This window comes from Lupinus angustifolius, chromosome LG11 (genome assembly GCF_001865875.1).
Source record: "Lupinus angustifolius cultivar Tanjil chromosome LG11, LupAngTanjil_v1.0, whole genome shotgun sequence".
NCBI classification, from domain to species: domain Eukaryota; kingdom Viridiplantae; phylum Streptophyta; class Magnoliopsida; order Fabales; family Fabaceae; genus Lupinus; species Lupinus angustifolius.
Genome location: NC_032019.1, coordinates 32,563,819 through 32,586,953, shown reverse-complemented (window position 1 = coordinate 32,586,953; position 23,135 = coordinate 32,563,819). Strand labels below are relative to the sequence as shown.

The window sequence follows — 23,135 nt, the reverse complement described above, 5'->3', positions numbered from 1 at the left end:
TAACAATTATGTATCCATGGTGAATAATACAATGATAATATATAACATTCATACATTGTTACTGCATACATGTTTTTCTCATAAATAAATGTACATACATTTATCCATTGCCAACTTGCTTTAGCAGATGTAATATTTCTTCAATATTCAGCTCCTGGCCATATGAATCCCATTGTAGACACAGCAAAGCTATAACTTATTTGCCAATTCTAGCTAAAAAGCTTTCACATTTCAAACAACTACACAAAGTGACTTTGTTTTGAAGCTCACCATCCATTAGATAAATAGTACTAAAGTCACTCACTTTCTATGGTTTTTTTTTTAATGTCAAAGCATTAGCACCATACCTTGTTCCATAGCAAATTTCTGTGTCTACCATGGGGTTCATATAGCCAAAGAGTTCAGAAAATAACACACCATTTACATGGTTTAAATTAAGCTACATCTTTATTTTTTCACTTCTTAGTTTGATTCTTATTTTGTACCTTTTTTAGTACTTCTTTTAAGAGTATTTGTGGTGAGACCATCCCTAACTCTTATTAACTATATTTATATCTAACTTTGGTGATGAAATATGATGTTTGGATTGGATTTCTGCTTAGGCTAAGATCAGATACTTGAGAGAATAGCTAAAAGTTGAACAAGACTTCAGAGAGGGACAAATTCCATTCCTAAACCAAGTAAATACCCAACAAGGATCAAAGAGAGTATTATTGATTTAAAGAGCATTTTCCAATCAATATCAGGTATATTATATTTCCATTCAAGTATTAAACATTCCAAAATCCTTGATATCATCTTTGTTGTGTTTATGGTTTTAAATTGCGGTTATCATTACAGTTCTGGATTATATTATGTTTACCATAATTGCGAAGAAATGCCATTATAATTGAAGTCATAATATTATGGTCACAATTGCGATTACTGATCTCAGTTTAAAATCCTTGATAGTATTGATTAAAATGGCAGGGACTGAGTTGGATGGTTTGTTTGTGAAGAAGCAAAGCCATTCCAAATTGTGGCTGGTCTATGGAACAAAGAAGACTAATTGAGCTTGAATTTAAGGACCTTATTTTGTTGTTGTTGAACACTACTTTACTACCATAATAATCTATATTCTATAACTTCTGTGTATAACACTTTGTAGGGTGGTATCTTCACTATTAGAGGGATCCTTGCTCTTGAAGCATTTCAGTTATGCTAGGCTAATATATAAGATGGTATCCTGTGTAATTTATGTCAAATATATTTGTACCTAAGTTTTAATCAAATATATTTGTTCTAGCAATGTTTTGTGTTGTTAACCTATTTTACAATAAGGTAAAAATTATAGAAGAACCTTTTTGCAGATATTCAAACATAGACATGTAATGGAACATGCACAATTTGGGACCAAAGTAATTGCCATTTGAATTTTAAGACATAATAGATCTTGCTATTGATGATAGTCATACCTATGAACAATTAATTAATGGTGTATATGCAGTTTGGTATCTCCTTAAAAATTTGAGTGAAAGAAAAACAATATGAGCAAATTTGTAACATATTCATTGAAGTTTTCACTCATTTTTTTAAGGGGACACCAATATAATCCTAGAATCTTCAACCTCTCCTTTTGCACCTAAACATATAACTTTAGGCACAATCTTTAAACATTGATTAACATATCAGAAGGTACTGAGTTAGTGAAATTTAACTAACTCCCTTTATAGTACTTAGATGCTTGCCTTTTACTCATATTCTTAGCGAGCCGAGGAAGTCTCGATATTGAGTTCGATCTAACTAAGCCTCCAAGAGCCTTCCATTCTTCATTCAGTTCTAAATCAACTTTCCCATCCACAGTTTCTGTGTCTTCATTTCTAGTCGATTTCGAGCGACGAAACTGGTGCTTGCTTTGATTTCTATGGATTCTGTGGCTTCCACTCTTATTGGATTTGGAGTGTGATAACACAGGCTGATCATCCAGAAACAAGCATATGACTGCACAATCATCAACCTTGGAACCAGGATACTTGTATCTCCAGGCTCGAACTGCCCGCTTTACGAGCATTTTTGCAGCTATGGACCTCCTTGGTGCTGAACTAACTATGTTTATCACTTCACTGTTGGTCAGCACATCCCATATCTAAAAAACAAAAAGTCAATGTTGGTTTTTTCCTTTCAGTAAATGCTTGTAAAAGTAATTTCATTAAGACCTTATTGTATTGATTGCATGATTTGTTCAATTATTTGGTTATATGTATTTGGCTTGAGAAATATATGAATTGAGTGAAACTCAGAAATATACAACAACCATTAATAATGTTTATTCTTATAGTTCAAGTTGCAGCATACAAAATTGACATTCTAATATGAGTTTAATCGATACAGTATCGATATAAAGTTTTTTACCCTACCAAACAATCTTACATCACTCTTTGAGCTGATAGTGTTAAAAACTTTAGACCGATAGTGCATTACAATTAAATCGTAAAATTTACTTACCCCATCAGTTGCCAAAACCACAAATTCATCTTGCTTTGTAAGTTTTCTGTAAAAGACATCGGGAACTGAGATGAGGCCATAATCTTTGAGGCAAAAGTCTCCAAAGGCTCTTGACATGGCTAGTCCAGGGCAATCATCATCAGGCATCCATATTCTGTACACATCCGGTTCTTCTTCGGCTGCGAAAACTCTGCCATCACAGCTAATGATTCTTGAAGCTTCAACTGAGAGATATTGAAGAAGAAAAGCTAGTTACATTAATAGATTGGAAGAGCTTATAGAGAACTTAGGGCTTATTATATAAGCACTTATAATCAAGAGTTTTGAAAAGCTTATGGAAATAGCTTAATTACCTTCCTATGATATGTTTTCAGCTTATTTCAATAAGTTTATCAAAGAAAACTTATGAAATAAATCAAAATAGCTTTTAAGAAGGTGATAAACTCTCGTATAATATAACCTATTCACAAAAACGTGCCCTTAATAGGAGGCAAATACTAAGACTTACTTGGAATATCAGGTTTCAAGTCAACAGTTAGTTGAACAGGAATAAGTTGGTCTCTGTCCCCTCTTGTGCAAAGAACTGCACGAGAATCACCTAAATTGCCAATTATCAGCTGGTCACCCTGAAAATTTCCGGGGACAAAAGTATTATGTAGTTAGTTGTATCTTACAAGAAAGTTACAACAACAATCAAGCCTTAATCCTACTAGACAGAGTCGTTAAATGAATCGAATGACACCATATTGTTGGAAACCTTTTATAGATGGAGTCTTTGTTGTGATAGGAACTCCCAAGTATTTCCCTAAGCTAAAAGCTTCACGATACCTAGATAACGTGAGCAAATATCTATAAGGTGCTGACGGACCTAAAGATCTAGAGGAAGGGCCTCAGCGCAACAATAAGGTTGTCTGTCTTATGACTTGGAGGTCATGGAAACAACCTCTTGCTTGCGAGGGTAAGGCTATGTACATCCACCCTCCTCAGACCTTTTGCTAGAGCTAAAGATCTATCTTGCTTTGTATCTGAATTGTTCAAAGCTCAATATGTTTCTTTCTTAAAGAAACTTTTCAGTAATGAAAATGTGAAGATATAGTCATACCTGTTTAACCACAGTTACAGCAGTGCTACCACTGCAATAGGTGTCAATATTAATCTCCTGAGCAAGGTGTTCATCCATTTCATCAAAGGACTTGAGAAAACATCCCTCCCATGAAGCAAGGGACATGCCTATGTTATTATCATCATATATATCATCATAACAACTTCCACTTTCTGACTCATTAGCATCATAAAATCTGCATGCTTTTTGTTGTGCAATTCTGATTGCTGAAGACAGTTTTAAGGGTAGATTGTCACGGATGTATTGTGAAACCTTGTGTCCTATAGGACCATGACCATCGAACACACCGCAAAATATCATATCTTGTTCTCCGGTGAAGTCCTAGTAAATAATAATATGCCATATCAAACATCAATTCCAACAATATATTTCATCATTTAAGAAACAATAAGCTTTAATATCAATTTAAACTTGGGTTTTGCAGACAATGTTTTAAATTGCGGTCCACAACCGGATAGTCTCGATGAACGTATCAGCGACATTTCCTGCAATTTTCCTTAAGTATAACATAACTGCAGCCCGACCACAATTAAAAAACATTGGGTTTTTTCCTAGGGACACAACTTTTGTAACAATTCCTGGAAAATCTGAGGCAAGGACAATGCAACTTCAAATGTCACTCAAGTTGCATGATGTTAACCTTTTATCTCCTTCATAAATCATCTATATATTTGTCTTAAGGAAAGGCATTTTTTGATGAGATATCATCCTTTAAATTCACAAAAAAAGTTGATCATTGATGAAATGAAACACAAATCTGTGACCAAATAAAACAGATTCCAGGTCACAAGAATTGAAAAAACTTATAAAAACCACATTTTCCTATCATCCAGCGGATTCAGCTATATGGATCAAATGATATTATTTCGTAAATCATGTCCATCGGCAAACTTCTAAATCTTTCTTAATAGTTTCACCTATAGTTTTTCTAAGTCTCCCACTTTCATGGATTTCTCCATGTCCAAAGCACATTTTTCTATGATTTGTGTTACTTAACTTTCTTTTCAATCATCTCTAATATAAACTTATGATTTTATCAAAACAATAATATCATAGAACCATCAAAATTAATGGAAATGAAAGGAAAAAATAAAAGTATATCAAACATAACATAATTTTAAGAACCTTACCTCCCAAACTGTCATTGAATCTTGATTAACACCTTTCTTACCCTGCTGGCTAAACATTGATACACACATAGAGGATCCTTTTAATATGACCCTTGCTTCATCACATTCATATGTGACATGAGTACTATGATCATGTTCATAATCTCCATCATCTACCTCCATTTCCATCTTTCTTCTAACAGCATCATCATGGCTACAACACCCTCCCATATCTTCAAGCCTAATAATATCAACAATATCAACAAAAATAATATCCAATGAAAAAGGGTGATACCCAACAAAATTCTAGAGTAAACAATCCAAAAAGTGGAAAAAAATGTTTTTTTTTTTTCAGGAAACAATAGGATAGATTTCAGATTAATGCATTGGCATTAGAAGGTAATGTGAAATGTATAGAGAGATTATAGAATTGCATGCAATAAGGAAAAGAATGGAAAAAAAGAAAAGGAAGAGAAAGTTGTCATCTTGTCATGCTTAGAGAAAAAGTTGAAAGTTGTATAATTATTATTATCTGTATTTTGGGTGGTTTTAAAGATCAAAAGTCTAAATTATAAAAGACAAGAAGGAGCATAACCTTTAAAAGTAATTAAGTAGAGGATTTATCTATTATCCATAGTTCAATATTTCAATTAATGTAAAGAATTGTTTTCAACAAATATTAATCAATCATAAATAATCACATAGTTCACTTAGTGTAAATTGTTTTTTAACATGTACCAAAATAAATTGTTTTTTAACAAACAATCACTATTATCAAAACCGATTCGTGTCGGCCAGTTCAACCAGTAAATCAGTAAACCACTTGTTGAAGTGGCTTTAATAATGGTACGATAGAACATTTACACTGGTCATGCAATTATATAGGTTGGTTTTCAATTGACCGTACCGCTCATACTAACCGGTTTTCAATTGAATTGTATCGATCATACTGGCTGATTTCATTTAAAATTATTTTTTAATGAAAATGATTTATTTTTACCAAAATGTTGGTATGAAGGATCAAACATACGACTACTACATTTTTTATACATCTAAAACACGGTCTATCATATACATTTTTTTAATAAGTGGTATAAACAAACATAGTTATTGTTTTATTATTGATTTTTCATATATCTAACTTCAGTAGAATATTAGTTTAAGTAGTGAAGTTAAACCATTATACCACTACTTAATCAGTTTGATGATCAGTAAGGTATTCATAAGCTTGCAAACACTAATAAATCATAGAAATCACATTATGTTTATAAATAGTTTGACCGAAAAAATGTTAGTCTGATAGTTATGAGTGAGTACACAAAATATAATTTTTCTAACAGTGTAGATTTTAATCAATTTTGGCTATGCTTATTACACTTTTGGTGGCATTTTAGTAATTCAAAATGTCCCATGGTGTGGAACCCTTGTTTTTAAGTTAATATATGTCGGGGCTAATAAAAATCATCCTTGCTCTATGCATTCCATAATTTAGAAAAACCAAAGTACACAAGTTGATTTTGTTTTGTACTTGTTAAAAGTCTTATTGATCCATCTTTTTTATAAAGGAACCTGTCTGGAAAATGTGTTATGCTGGTGCTGTAATTTTTCTCTCTTCAAGTAGATAGTAGCAACTCCACAATTGTGGCTATGCTTGACTACATGTACGAGGTGGTATGTGGGTATGTGATTTGGGTACATAGTTTATCAGTTTTTACATTAATTTTATGATATCACATATATGATTAATTCGGTACATAATATGCAATATGGTGAATTTGATACACTCTACACAGGATAAATAAGATATTATGTGAATATGGAGGAAAATTTATTGATAAGAAGATAGATAACAAGATTTTGTCTTCCTCAGCCAAAATGGAAAAAAATCTTCTAAGATCAAAAGAAATTTAGTTAGAGGCAAATTAATACATCCATGTGAAAGTTTGCTTAAAAATAATTCCTCCATCTCAACTATCCAATTTTCTTTTGTTGAGTACTCTTGAATCTTGATAACTTCAATGATTTAAGCTCTTCTATCAACTTCATCAAGTTATTGTAAGAAGAACCACCCTTAGCAGCTCTCTTAGCAGCATCACAAACCACAGTGACTCATTATTCCTCCAATTGCAGGATGCTTCAATATTAACATCTGTGGTGCCCAATTCCATATGATATAACCCTTCTTCATTTCTTTCATCCTTTCCTCAAAACTTTGTAGGAATATCTCTCCATCCATAGTTCTAACAACCCAGATGAAATTATGAGCAGAATTTTCAAGCCCATGAGAGATTTCAACAAATTGAGAATGAGGTAGTTTTGTTAGGCTTCCAAAACTTACATACAACACAGACTCACTTTGCTTAAAGTTGAGCCATGTTAGCCACGCATTCTCTTCTTCTATAATCTTCTCATTTTCTACATCATCTCTATTAATCCAAGATGAAACAGGTCCTATCCTCCAAGATTTGACACTTAGTGTGTGTGCTCTTGTAAAGTTTCTCATAATTGCTTTCAAGTTCATGAAAGCTATTAGACAGTGTTCCATAGCTTCTAGTCTCTGATTTATACATTGCTTCAAAATCATCCATGGTCTTGCACTTTGTTCTTATCCAATCTGGTAGCTCCAAAGTTGTCATCTCTATGCTCTCTCCCAAATCAGGACTTGACAACTTGTCAGTATCATAAACGGGAACACATCTGCTATTCCACAAAGTGTGTCACTTGTGATTAGTTGAAAAATACATTGAAGTTAAATTTTTAATAGCTTACAAAGTGTATTTTTATGATATGCATTGCGATGTGAAGTAACCCGTTACACACTATTTTTGAAAATTGTTTTAAGTATTTTAAAGTGTTCCAATTTTCTTTTAAAAATAGTTTGAGTATTACTACTATTGTATAATCAATAGTATATGATAGAAATATCTATTTTAGACTTAGACTAAAAGTCTTGAATATCTTGAAGCTTGAATCTTCATTGTTTTCATAAGTATTCTTCATTTTCTTCTCTTTGGTGAGGTTGGTGTCTTCATCAAAACCGTGCCAAGGTCAGGAGCAAAGATCTTCTTCACAGTGTGATGTTCTTGATTTATAGAAAAACTTTTCTATCTCTTTCTCCTTCTTACCATGCTCTTGCTTAAGTGATGACTGATAGAGCAATCTTTATGGGCAGATTACAAATGACACACTTTGTGGATAACAAAGTGTGTTTTTATGATATGCATTGCGATGTTTGTGTTATATATTATGATTACCGTTATGCTTGTCATATACATATTGTACGCTATATATATATTGTGCTGAAAACTCTTGACTTTTCTACTTTTTGATGAAGTCAAAAGGGAGAGAAAAGTTAGGAGAATGCATTTTCTGTTTAAAACATTTCAGGCACATAATTCCAATTGAAAGGGGAGCATACAAGATATGGGGAGCATACTCAAGACAAGTCAAGAATATTACAAAGTATGCTGCTCTCAGAAAACTACATTGTTAAGAAGATATTGGTTTGTCATCATCAAAAAGGGGGAGATTGTGAAGAAGATCTTTGCTCCTCTCCTTGACACGGTTTTGATGAAGACACCAACATCACCAAAAATAAGAAAAAGAAGAATACTTATGAAGACAATACAGATTCAAGCTTCAAGATATTCAAGACTTTTAGTCTAAGTCTAAAATAGGTACTTCTATCATATACTCTTGATTATACAAGAGTAGTAATGCTCAAACTATTTTTAAAATAAAATTGAAACACTTTAAAATACTTAAAACAATTTTCAAAAATAGTGTGTAACGGGTTACTTCATCTAAGTAACAGGTTACGAGTGTGAGAAAAGAATTATCCAACTTAAAATAGATTACAAGTATTATTAAAGTTGAGTAACCGATTACTCAACTTGTTGTAATCGATTACTCTAATTCGAAAATAAATGATCAGTGGATAGAACATTTAAGTAATCGATTACCCAATGCTGTAATCGATTACTGAGAGTTGTTGCATCATATTTTCAAATTCAAAGTGAATGAATTTCAACTCAAAAGCCATGTTTTCATTCCAATCAATTCCTACTATTTCAAAGAGACATTTTGGCTGATTGGAAAACCTATATAAAGGCATTAAAACTCATAATCACACACACAACTTTCATACAACTCTCATACGATTCTGAAAAATTCTCTCACTATTTTTCTGCACTTTTGCACTCAGTTCTTAAACTTTCAAAAGAGAATTTTTCTGAGTTACTTGAAATAGTTGTTTCAAAGTTTTACAAACCTATTGAGCAATATTACTTAGTATACAAGAGAGTTATTGGATTGCAAGTGATTTTACATTTCATACTTGTATAGGCAATCCAAGTCACTGTTGTGATTCTTCATTCATTGTAAATACTTTTTTCTTGGGGTGTGATAAGAAAGGGGATAGACTTACTTGGAAAGGTGTTTTCCAAGGTGATAAGTATTAGTGAGTGTGTAAGGTACATAGAAGTCTCTGAGTGTTATATTGTAATTACAACTCATAATATTTAGTAGAAAATCTTTAGTGCTACAAGAGTACTGGATGTAGCCTTGGGTGGACAAGAAGGTGAACCAGTATAAAAATTATTGTGTATTCTCTTCTCCCTTATCTCTTTGATTTTACTTGTTAATTTTCTGCATATATTTTCCGCTGTACTTTAATTCTTGATTTTGCAGAAAAAGTGACCATTATTTTAAGTCAACTAATTCACCCCCCTTAGTTGCAATCTCAGTCTTACACACACAACAGCTAAATGGAGGATCGTATCGCTATGGTTAAATGTTAGTAATCTATAACCATGCTTATTACGTAAAAGCTATGAATTTTTAAGATTCATCTACACATGACTTCCATGATAAAACTTACATGTGGTGTCAGAGCATTGTGTTTAATAACTTATAGTTTTCCATCAATTTTGATTCGATCCTAAATGATGTTTCAAAATATGTTATTAAAAGTTTATAGAACTCAAATATGATATTTATTTCCCGTGCATCATTAACCACTAAAGAAAATAGAAACATAATCTTATATCTATTGCTATTTTGCATTACATTTCTATTATATTGTATGTTGCATTATGTGGTACTCTGTTTTTGCATTTTGTTTTGACATATAACTTAAGATACAAAACAAAAGCAGAAGATGTTGTTAAAATGTGGTAAGAGCCATGGAAAAGAAAGTTTCTTGATGAATTAAAAAGTGTATAAAAGAAAGCTTAAAGAAAGAAGAATAAGAAACAAAGATTGATAATATATGATTGAATTCTCATTGCAAAATTGAATGGATTGAGTTGATTGAATAAGAAGTGAGCCAATATGACTTATTTATACAAGAGAAAAGAAGAAAAGAAAGCTTGTAAAACAAGTAACTAACATAAACCTAACTTGCTAATTCCTAACTTTCTAACTAACTATCACCTTCCAAAATAACCTATCATATATCTTTAATATCCCCTTAAACTGGTGAGTGAAAATTTTCACTCTCCCGCTTGGAATTGATTTGAAGCTTGATTTGAAGTAATAACAACACTTAACCACCCATGACAGAAAACTATATCATCAAACGCTTAACCATTTATAGCAGAAACTATATCTTTGCTTAACTACTATGGACAGAAGCTAGACATCCAATGCTTAACCATCCATGGCAGAAGTTATATCTGAGCTTAACCATCATGGACATAAGCGAACCAACCATTGATGATGAAAAAGAGAACGAATCAGAATTTTGATCCTAATGAGATGCTTATATGATGAATAAGAAAGAGGGGTAAATGATGAAGAATAAGAAAATGATGTAATCTTGTATAAGATAAATTGGTTATGGTACTCCATGCTTGAAGAGCTTGAGGATATCAAGAAGCTAGCTTATGTACTTGAAAAAAATTCTTGACCAAAAACAAATTCCTTTGATCTGAATTTGAAGGTCGATGAACAAGGTGATAATGGAGAATTTAGGGCCAATGTTGAAAAGAAACATTGGATGCTGAAGAAGAACGCTGGAGCAATCAAAGAAATCAAGATAGTCTTGCCACATGCAGCATTGTCACCTATTGAAAGCAAGATAACACTAATGAAGGTCATTGAGATGAAAAAGAAAGCATCATCATGTTCTTGATTGTTGAAATTTTCCATGAAATCCTTCATGGAACCATAAGCGGAAGCTATCAAAAGATAATTATGCTCTGATACCATGTTAAAATGTGGTAAGAACCATGGAAAAGAAATCTTCTTGATGAATCAAGAAGTGTATAAAAGAAAGCTTAAAGAAGCTTAAAGAAAGAAGAATGAGAAACAAAGTTTGACAATATATGATTGGATTCTCATTACAAAATTGAATGAATTGAGTTGATTGAATAAGAAGTGTGCCAATATGACTTATTTATACAAGAGAAAAGAAAGATTGTAAAGCAAGTAACTAACATAAACCTAACTTGTTAATTCCTAACTAATTGTTTCATGAATATGTATGTAACTTTGTAATTTATGTGTAATTTTGGGAAGTCATATATATGTATAATATTATGATTTGATAGATGTTTGGAATTATTATATGATAAGTTTGTTAATCACCAAAGTGATCAAATTTTTATGTTTATTTAATTCCAAATTGTATTATCATAATTATTTTGTTTAGAATTATTGTATAATAGATTTGTTAATCACCAAAGTGGTCAAATCTTTATGTTTATTTAATTATAAATTGAACGATCATATTTCATTTACTCATTAATTTGATGCTATGAATGATATAACAATCATTTGTTTATGAGTAAATTGAAGTACATTATTATAAGACAGTTAAGAATCGTCCAAAAGTTAATTATTTGTTCTTCTAATCAATGAGCATGAATGTTGGTAGTATAAATGTGTCATTCGTTATATTTATATGGGAATAATGTTCCTCCTGGTGTGAGGAGGTAACTCCCCTCCTTAAACCAATAGCACAATGACATATGTCCCTTCATTTATATATTTTTTATTTTCTTTATCATTTTTTGATGTTTTGCTTTTATGAGTAATCATTTTCTTCTCCCACTAGAAACCAAGGGTTTCCATACCTCACTCCACGCTCCTCCTTCACCTCCACTTCTCATTCACTCACAACAACTCATTCTTCTCTTTCTCTCTCAAAATTACATATTCTCTATTTTTTTATTCTATTTCTCTCTCTTCTCTCAGAAGAAGAAGAATAATAATAATTCACACAACAACTTCCTCTCTATGGACATTCCATTTAATCGTAGATCTGATTTTGATCAAGGTACCATTTTTATTTATTTATTTACTTTATATACAAAAATTAAAACTTTTTCTTCTAGGTTAAAGATTCATTTTATTAACTCCATATTTTTTCTAGTTTTAGTGTCCTTCTTTTTTCTTCTTCTCTCTTTTGTTTTTTACTTCATTTTTAGTAAACCACTTTCTCTTCACTATTATAGTGCTACAAGTTTGATACCAATATTTAAAATTTAAATTTTTATAAGAAAAGTATTATTAAGTAGTTACAATTCAAGATTAATAAATTATTTTTTGGTTTTATTCAATGTATGTATAGTCCTTGGTAGCTTCATCTTCTCTGCTTCTTATTAGAGTTGAGAATATGCAGAATGACTCTTGTTTATGCGGTAGTACATCACCTTGAAAAATTCCTATTCTGATTTTTTTTATCAATAATAGGAAGAAGGGTCCAAGTGATGTTTATTGAAAATCCATGTTTATGCTATATGAAAAATTCTGATTTTTGTTTTCCATCAACATGAAGAAGGTTACAGAGTATAAGTTGACCTTGAATTTCTTAACCAACATAATCATATCCTGGTATGGAGAATAATGCTTTCAAACAGCACTTAAAAGTTTAGCACATGAGATTTCTAGCCTATGCCTCTTCATGTCCTTGAAGCTGACTCAAGATTATCTTTGAAGCTAAAGAAATTCCTATGCATGCCACACAACTCTTGGAATAACCATGAGAATGTCAAAACCATGAAACTCTAAAGTGTATTAGAAATAGTTTCACATTGTAATTATATTCCGAGTGTTGTATTAGGAATATAACAAAAGTGTATTAGGAATTGATCATGCACAAATTGATATTTTATTAACATTGGTGATCATGTTGTGTTCTATTTTGTATGTTATAACATTATGTTGTACTAATATTTCACATGTAATTATAAGAAAAAAAATGTGCTACACTATGTTCTATTTTCTCTCTATAACACTTCTGTTTTTAGGCCATTTCACAAACTGTTAATGTGTATGATGAAATAAATGTTGCTGTGAGTGAATGAGAAGTGGAGGTGAAGGAGGAGCGTGGAGTGAGGTATGGAAACCCTTGGTTTCTAGTGGGAGAAGAAAATGATTACTCATAAAAGCAAAACATCAAAAAATGATAAAGAAAATAAAAAATATATAAATGAAGGGACATATGTCATTGTGCTATTGGTTTAAGGAGGGGAGTTACCTCCTCACACCAGGAGGAACATTATTCCCTATTTATATATCCAATGATAGTAAATGTTTCTAATATATGCATGCATCATTGTCAAACTATGTGAATTTCTTTTAGTATCATTATGTCTAGTATGGTATATTGATGAACTACCCAAAGGTAAATATTAATATACACATATGAAGTAGTCCGAATGAATTTAGCATGTTAGCATGTAACTCAAGGCCTTAATGTTTTTGTTTAACTTTATTGATTGCAATACCTGTTGCTTTGCATTCACAATTCTCATTTGTTCCAACTTTCAAAGAACTTAACTTCTCTGAATGGAGTGAACAAATCCAATTTTACCTTGGGGTAATGGATTTGGATTTGTCACTTAGAGAAGATAAACCAATTGTTATTACTAATATAAGCACTGAAGAACATAAAGTTCATTATAGAAATTAGGAAAGATCAAACAGATTGAGTCTAATATATATGTGAATGAGTATTGCTGGCAACATTAAGTCAGCTCTTCCTAAAACTGAAAGTGCTAAAGAAATGCTAAAATTTGTGAAAGAACGCTCCCAAACTGCTGACAAGTCTCTTGCTGGGACACTAATGAGTACATTGACTACCATGAAATTTGATGGTTCTCGTACTATGCATGAACATGTCATTGAAATGAAAAACATTACAGCAAGACTTAAGACATTGAGAATGAATGTGGATGAAAACTTCCTCGTGTAATTTATACTAAATTCATTACCCTCCGAATATGGTCCTTTCCAAATAAACTATAACACCATGAAAGATAAATGGAATATGCATGAATTGCATAGTATGTTAGTTCAAGAGGAAACAAGAATTAGGAGTCAAGGAAATCATTACATCAATTATGTTAATCATCAAGGATCTAGAAAGAAAGACAGTAAGAAACATGACAAGAAAAAGGAAGAGACTCTTAAAGATTAATGAGTCCTCTTCTCAAATCTACAAGAATGAACATCATGATAACAAATGTCGTTTATGTAGAAAGATTGGACATTTCCAAAAGGATTATCCAAAACACAAAGATTGGTTTGAAAAGAAAGGTAAGTCTAATGCTTATGTATGTTTTGAATCAAACTTAGCATAAATTCCATATAATACTTGGTGGATTAACTATGAGTGCACTGCTCATGTTTCTAATACTATGGAGGGATTCATTACGACATAAACTACAAGACCAAATGAAGATTTTGTCTTTATGGGAAATAGAGTAAAGGTTCTAGTGGAAGCTGTCGAGACTTATCGTTTAATCCTTGACACTGGACATCATTTAGATTTATTTGAAACCCTTTATGTACCTAATATTTCTAGGAATTTGGTTTCTTTATCTAAACTTGATGTTGCTGGATACTCTTAAAATTTGGTAATGAATATTTCAGTTTGTATAAATATACTCATTTAATTGGCAATGATATATTATATGATGGATTATATAAGTTAAATCTTGATAATCTTTTTTCTGAAGCACTTTTAACCTTGCATCATAATGTAGGAATTAAGTGTGGCTTAATTGATGAATGTTCTGCTTACTTGTGGCATAAACGTTTGAAGCATATTTCCAAAGAAAGAATGAAATGATTAGTAAAGAATGAAATCCTTCCGGATTTAGATTTTACCGATCTGAATATTTGTGTGGATTGTATTAAAAGTAAACAAACAAAATACACAAAGAAAGGAGCCACAGAAGCACTAAGCTTCTTGAAATTATACACACATATATTTGTGGACCCTTTGATGTTAATTCTTTCAATAAGGAAAAATACTTCATTACCTTCATTGATGATTATTCACGTTATGGATATATCTATTTATTGTCTGATAAATCTCAAGCGTTAAAAGCCTTAGAGATTTACATTACTGAAGTTGAAAGACAATTAAATAAAAGGGTGAAAATTTTCAGGGCTGATCGAGGTGGTGAGTATTATGGAAGATATGATGAAAATGGACAACATCCAGGACCATTTTTTAAATTCCTTGAAAGTCGTGGCATATGTGCACAATACACAAAGTCAAGTACACTGCAACAAAATGGTATATTTGAAAGGCGTAATAGAACATTGTTGAATATGGTTAAGAGTATGTTGAGTAATTCATCTCTACCTATTTCATTGTAGACTTATGCTTTAAAGACCGCCATGCATTTATTAAATAGAGTTCCTAGTAAGGCAGTTCCAAAGACTGCTTTTGAACTGTGGACAGAAAGGAAACCTAGTTTAAGGCACTTGCATGTTTGGGGATGCCTGACAGAAATTAGAATTTATAATTCGCAAGAAAAGAAAGTGGATGCAAGAATAATCAATAGTTATTTCATTGGTCATCCAGAAAAATCAAAAGGGTATAGATTTTATTGTCCAAACCATACTACAAGAATTGTTGAGACTGAGAATGCTAGGTTCATTGAGAATGATGAGATTAGTGGGAGTGAAACACCACGTAAAGTGGAAATTCAAGAAGTGAGGATACAAGTTCCATTTACTTGTGTCCATAATAATGTTGTTCCTCAAGTTATTGAACCGATTAGTAATGATGGAGAACAACAAAATAATCCCATTACTGAGAACGAAGTTGATGAACCTATAGTATAAGAATCACAAGAAATAGCATTGAGAAGATCTCAAAGAGAAACACGATCTACTATTTCTGATGATTATGTGGTTTACCTACATGAGCCATAATGTGACATAGGAATTGAGAATAACCCAATTACGTTTTCATAAGTCATAGATAGTCATAATGCTGATAAATGGTTAAATGCCATGAAAGATGAGTTAAAATCTATGAAACAAAATGAGGTTTGGGACCTTATTGAGTTACCAGAAGATTCCAAAATAGTTGGTTATAAGTGGGTATTCAAAACTAAGCGTTATTCTTATGGTAACTTAGAACATTATAAGGCTAGACTTGTAATAAAAAGCTATACTCAGAAAGATGGCAATGACTATAAAGAGACGTTTTCACCAGTCTCTAAGAAAGACTCACTTAGGATTATCATGACATTGGTGGCTCATTATGATTTAGCGTTACACCAAATGGATGTGAAAACCACCTTTCTAAATGGGGATGTAATAGAAAAGGTTTATATGGATCAACCAATTGGATTCATAGAGAAGGGAAAAGAACACATGGTGTATAAACTTAAGAAATCAATATATGGACTTAAACAAGCTTTGCAATAGTGCTATCTTAAGTTTAATGATACTAATGTATCCTTTGGGTTTAAGGAAAACATTGTCGATCAATGTATATACCTAAAGGTTAGTGAGAGTAAGTTTATTTTTTTAGTTCTATATGTTGATGACATCTTGCTTGCAACTAATGATCTTGGTCTTTTAAATGAGACTAAGATGTTTCTTTCTAAATTTTTTGGAATGAAAGATATGGGTGAGATAAGCTATGTGATTGGAATAGAAATATTTCGTGATAGATCACAAAGATTTTTAGGCTTGTCCTAGAAAGCATATATTAACAAAATATTAGAGAGATTCAGAATGGATAAATGTTCAGCATCTCTCGTTCTAATTCAGAAAGGAGACAAGTTTAGTATGATGCAATGTCCAAAGAATGACTTGGAACGGAAGAAAATGGAAGAAATTTCTTATGCATCTATAATTTAGAGTTTAATGTATGCTCAGATTTGTACGCGATCAAATATTAGTTTTGTAGGTAGAATGTTAGGAAGATACCAGAGTAATCCAGGTATAGAACATTGGAAAACTGCAAATGATCACATGCTTACTTATAGGAGATCAAATCACCTTGAGGTGGTTGGATATTCAGATTCATACTTTGCCGGATGCATAGATACAAGAAAGTCTACTTTCTGTTATGTGTATTTATTAGTTGGATGAGCTATCTCATGGAAGAGTGCGAAGCAAACAGTCATTGTTGCATCCACTATGGAAGCTGAATTTGTGGCATGCTTTGAGGCCACAATTCATGCTAAATGGCTACGAAACTTTATTACAGGACTTGGGGTTGTCGACAGTATTGCCAAACCGCTGAAAATTTATTGTGATAATTTCGCAACAGTCTTCTTTTCTAAAAAATGAAAAGTATTACAAAAGTGCTAAACATATGGAGGTGAAATACTTTGTCGATAAAGAAGAAGTTCAGAAACTTAGAGTGTTAATTGAACATATTAGCAATAAACTTATGATCGCAGACCCTTTGACGAAGGGGTTACCGCCCAAATTATTTTCTGGTCATGTTAAAAATATGGGCATTATGTGTGCTAATGAATATTGAACATTATGTTATTAATAAAGTCTCAATATTTTGATACTCCGAGCTCGTTAATATTTAAGTTTCTGATTAATATTTTATTTTCACACTTATGTACACATGTGAGAATGATAATGTTGAAAATAAAATTTTCTTTCTAAATGACATTATTATATGATTCTCATTAATGTGTCATGTTAAGAATAAAGCTAATATAGTAGTACATGGGTAATACATGGAAGGGAATATATCGAATAAATAATGTACAACCGTCATGACTCTTATTAGTTCTTGTTCTTAATCATGACTTGTAATGTAATGAATATGGAAAACATATTCTGAATATGCGCATTATGTTTGATGTTTATAAAATCATGAATTAAATTGTCACATGAGACAAGTGGGAGAATGTAAGAAATATGCCTCTTGTGACATGAATGGATATATTATTTCATTGTTTGAATAACATAACTCTTGGATGAAGAGTTATCAATGAAATGTTAAGACTCTTAGGAAAGAACCTATATACAGTGCTTGATGGAAGCACTATACTAACAAGAAAAAGGACCAGAATGGGAAGGAGATAGAAGAGTTTCTCTTTAAACTAAGAATACTACATAACAGCTAAATGGAGGATCGTATTGCCTTGCGTAAAGATTAGTAATCTATAACCATTCTTATTATGTGAAAGTTATGAATTCTTAAGATCCATCTATCCATAACTTCCATGATAAAACTTACAGTCCACCCATCAGAGACTAACTTCTCGTGAGGCTTATGCTTCTTGATAGAAATTCTAGCACAACTAGAAAAGTAGCTTGAGCTATGGAAGTAAAGCCTAGGAATGCCTAGTTTAGCTGCAGTGTCAACTTTCCAAGGATATAACATATCAGTGACTATACAATCTGGTTGAAGATCATAAAAAAGATGCTCAATTTGATCTTTGAGCATTGATATTTCTTCCCCGATTTTGTATGAGACTTGTTGGGAAGTGATGTCTTTGAAGTTTTCAATGCCAAGAGGGAGACCAACTTGAGAAGAAGGAAATTGAATAACATGAATTGTAATGGAGTATCCATAGTTGAAGTCAATGTGTATGATTTTTTGGAATGTAGAAGTATTAGCTTGAGTTGTGATAATGGTAAGTTGGTAACATTAACACCATGTTTGGAAAATAGTCTTGATGTGTCTACAATAATGGGGTTCATATGGCCAGGAGCTGGATATGGAAGAAATATGACTTTCAGTTTATTGGGTTGAGACTCCATTTGCATTGCAAGTTACCTATGCCAAAAGCGAAGAATGTGCTATTTGATCATTTTGATGGACTATATACATTGATTTATTTGTCAGTATTCAATTTTTTGGAGTTAAATGTTGGTGGATAGTAAGAATTGCATGAACCACTCACCTAGTGGAGTTTTAAAAGGTTAGATAATTGGACTATTATGATTCGATTTTACTGAAAGATTAAAAAACAAACAAAAGAAGAAGTTGGTTTCATTGCGACGTGATCCTCCACGGATCACCAGCTAGAGGACTTAGAGAGAATGAGATTGAAATTCCAACATTTCATAAATAATTAGAGTCGTGGTTATGTTTTTTATGCTCAAAATGTATAAAACATTTTTAAACCTAATTTGAAAAATATGTTCATTAAACCAAAATTTTGAGCTCAAGAATTCATCACAAATCAAGGAAGGTGTAGCACCCTGTTTACCCATACTAAAATGGTATTCTCATTAATTGCATAAATGTTGAAAATTAATTATTAAAACAATATTTTTATTTTATTTTTGTGTTTAACAATAATTTATCTTGCTCTTATGTATCATCAAGTCCAATAGAAAAATCAAGATTATGTATTTATAGGTTGAAAATTTATTAATAGATTGGTTTGATTTTTATTGAAAACATTATTAAAATTTATTTAAAGGGAATTAATAGCAAAGAGATCCCATTAGTTATAAACTGACATCCCGAGAGCATAAATGACGCAATAACATGAATCTGACTATACTATTAAAGTTCCAAAATTTAATTTAAAAGCATTTAAGAGTATTTATTTAAAGAGAATAAATAGCAAAGACAATATATTGATTGTGAATTGACTATCCACTTCGAGTAAAAAGAAAGATATAACACGAGCTGTCATCGAACTATTGAAATTCCAAATTATCATTTAAATGTATTTAAGAGTAATTATTTTAATTATTTAAAGAAAATCAATGACAAAGAGATCGTATCAATCATGAATCGACTTCATGTTTCAATGACTTAAAATAAGATAAATTATGAGTCAAAACCGAACTATTAATATTAAATAATTAATTAAAACTATTTTATTTATATAATTAAAATTTATTATTATTATTTAAAAAATGTTATTTATTGTAAAAAGAATGAGTTATTCAAATAAGGAAATGAATAATTGAAAAATCTTGAGCCACATGTCAATGGCAGATTGGGGAAGCACATAAAAGCTGAAGGCAACTTTGATAGGCTATAGACTAATGTGACGACATATAACACCCTAATCGTTCATAAGGAATAATAATAATACTTAAAATTTACCAAAATTAATATATATATATATTTAAATGTCCTTAAATATTAAATAAAAATATATTATAAATATACATTTAATTTTTACAATAATATTGAGTACTAAACTAAGAGGGTAACATACTGTCCACAAATCATTTTGAACTTTGCACAAATTCTCTAAAATAACTTACATAATAAAAACTAATTTATAAACAATTCAAGTGTATAATCGCGACCTTCAACATAGTTTAAACTCAATCCTTAGGCACCTCCCCTAGAAAGGTTAGAAAACCCAAGTATTTTGACATAAGATAAAAAATTGAGTAACACTATTTCAAAAACTTTCAAACTATGATATTCATAATCATTACGAGTACAGAAAATCTCATAAAAAATAATAATAAGGATTAATAATAATAATACACAATCTTATAATATAAATAATAATTTTTATATATATATATTATCATTTAGAAGGAAAAGTCACATAAAAATAATAACACATCAATATGTACATGTGAAATTAATTGTCTCGAACCCTTAATCCATGATTAAAAGTTTGTACACAGTATGCTTGTTGGAGGTGTTTGCCCTTCACCCAACGTCCTAAATTTGTAGGAAATGTCTTACTTTGTTTCCTGAAAATAAGCCTCTATTTATGTGATTAAGAATTTGTTTACTTATGTGAATGTCAATCAACAAATCATAAAGTTTTTATTCACTCTTAAAAACAATAGGAGTATACAACTAAAGATTAACATATAGTTAATGAAGCAACATACTAAATACATGGTGACTCAGTAACAAATAGAAAGGATACAAATATATGATTGTTATATATATTACAAGTATGTATATAGGAAAAAATTAAAGTTTTTATTCACTTTAAAATATATATACGTTTTCATCATTGTGAAATATATAAAGTTGGAAGACAATCTGAATTATAATTATGTAGGACGTGATATTATAATTATATATGATATTTTTTGTTGTCTCTTTTTAATTCAAAGACAAGCCTTTATCATTTTAATATGTTTGGAGAAATATAACTACACATATAGAAGTAAGTTTCTCAAGACATTAATTCTCCTTAGTAATTTATGGACTTTTAGGGTTATAATGTTATCTATGATTGATGGAGAGTCTCTAACTTTTTCACTCTCTTTCCACTTCTCTCTTTTTCTCTCCTCCTCCTCATCCATCTTCTCTAGCTACTAGGTTTTTTTTTGAAAAGTTTTCTCCCTTATCCTTCTTTTTATACTCACCTAAATTTATAATTTTATATTAATACTAATTCTTATTCTTATTAAAGATAAGATCCTCTATTAAAGATGATTTGTTAATCTTTAATAGTAAATACCAACTTCTAAATCTTATCACAAATCCAGTATTTCAAGATTGTAATAATAATGATAATGATAAAATTATCAATTTCCACTATTTTATAAACTTGAAAGAATAATATAAATTATATAAGGAAACAAATATATAATCATGAGGATAAAGTAAAATAACCTATATAAGAATAACATCCTACAATATCAAACAATATCTTAACATAACATATGTAATTGTATATTAATAATAATTAGAAACATAACAATAACAATAACAATAAGAATATAATAACAATATAATTCTATTATTATTTCTTATTTTCACACTCAGAACGTATAGTAACAAAGTATAATATCACTTTAATGATAGTTGTTATGTTATATTGTTAATCCATAATTATAATATTATGTTAAGTATGATGTTATATCGTTAATTTATAATTGTGATAAAATATTATGTTGATTAAACAATTATTTATAAACAAATTTTATATCAGAATGTTGAAACAATGATTTTGTTTGAGTAAAATAAATTATGTTTAATAGATGGTTTTGCATAAATTGCTTAAACTCATTTTCAATATTTGCATATAAGTTGTGGGTATCCACATGAATTTGGGGTCCAAAAATATATAAAAGATATAGATTCTAGTAGTGTAGTACTAAGATCCATCCACAGTCTATTGTCATCTAAAAGTCTTCTTCATCAATACCATGTGTGCATAAATCTAGAGGAATTGATAAATGATAATTCACGTGTAATGTATAGAGAGATTAGGAAAGAGACATAACCACACATCCAAGGATTGGAATCTGATCACTCATAATTATTTTGTGAATGTCTTACAATTTAATTAATTTAACAAATTCCGGGTGCATTTTTTTGCCTTTTGTTATCTGTCTGTTTTTTTGCTTTGTTTTTTTTTGTGTGGCCATGAACTGGTTTATAATTTGACTTTATCTTTGTTTTTTTTAATGACCTTAAGGGCTGAGTCTGTGGGTCGGTTGTAGTCAAATTGTATTATATTAGTATTAGTAATAATGTTGGGTTAACAAATATTATGAGAAGATTATTGTTTAAGCAGAAAATGCTTTGTTTGGAAAATGAAGTTAACACTTTTAAATAGGTAGAAACATCATTTTCAAGGAAAAAAATCTTTATTCTCTTCCTTAAACAATACACTCACGAAACTTGTTAACAATTTCCTTAATAGTATCCTACTCGCTTCATTCCTTAATTATTTTCCCATTAATTTTTTGTACCTTTATCTTTTTCCATCAACAGAATATTTTACTTAAAAAAGTATGTTACACAGCTTCATTCCTTTTTTTCTCAAGGATAATGCGTAAATCAAGAAATCAATGATAGTAGAATTGTGAGGAAGAATTTAAAGGAACCTTGAAATGAAATTGTAAAACAATAAATGTCGTGAAATAAAAAATCTAAAATTACAAAAGATACTGAAAGGAGGTGTAGTGAGAATACCATAGACCGAGTCGGTGCAAGACATGAAATGATCAAAATTTTACAGTTTTAAGGGTTGACTAGGTTTATTTTATATAGGCCGGAAACGAGCTGAATCAAGTCGAATCAAAGTTCAGTTCGGTTTAGCTCGATAAAGATTGGTTCGATTCGAAATTCGACTCGAGTTCGATACGAGTTATTTTTTAGCTCGAGTTTGACTCGGTTAAAGTTCGCGAACTGTTTGGTTCAAATCGAATTGGTTCATTTGAATAACTTAAATAGTTCATTAATTTAAAAAATACTCCGAAATGTTTTTTTTATAAATATAATATTGTTTATATATATA

The 23,135-nt window shown here is 30.7% G+C and overlaps 1 protein-coding gene and 1 pseudogene across 1 annotated transcript; both read right to left on the bottom strand.

Annotated features, from left to right (window-relative positions):
• On the bottom strand, window positions 1,446–5,154 carry LOC109359558 (probable protein phosphatase 2C 65). Its single transcript, XM_019604263.1, has 5 exons — window positions 4,738–5,154; window positions 3,587–3,928; window positions 2,993–3,110; window positions 2,485–2,708; window positions 1,446–2,125 (listed from the first exon to the last, which is right to left on the bottom strand). Exons 1-5 carry the CDS (start codon window positions 4,945–4,947, stop codon window positions 1,697–1,699), a joined length of 1,323 nt encoding a protein of 440 aa, XP_019459808.1. The 5' UTR covers window positions 4,948–5,154; the 3' UTR covers window positions 1,446–1,696.
• On the bottom strand, window positions 6,743–18,711 carry LOC109359559 (annotated as a pseudogene).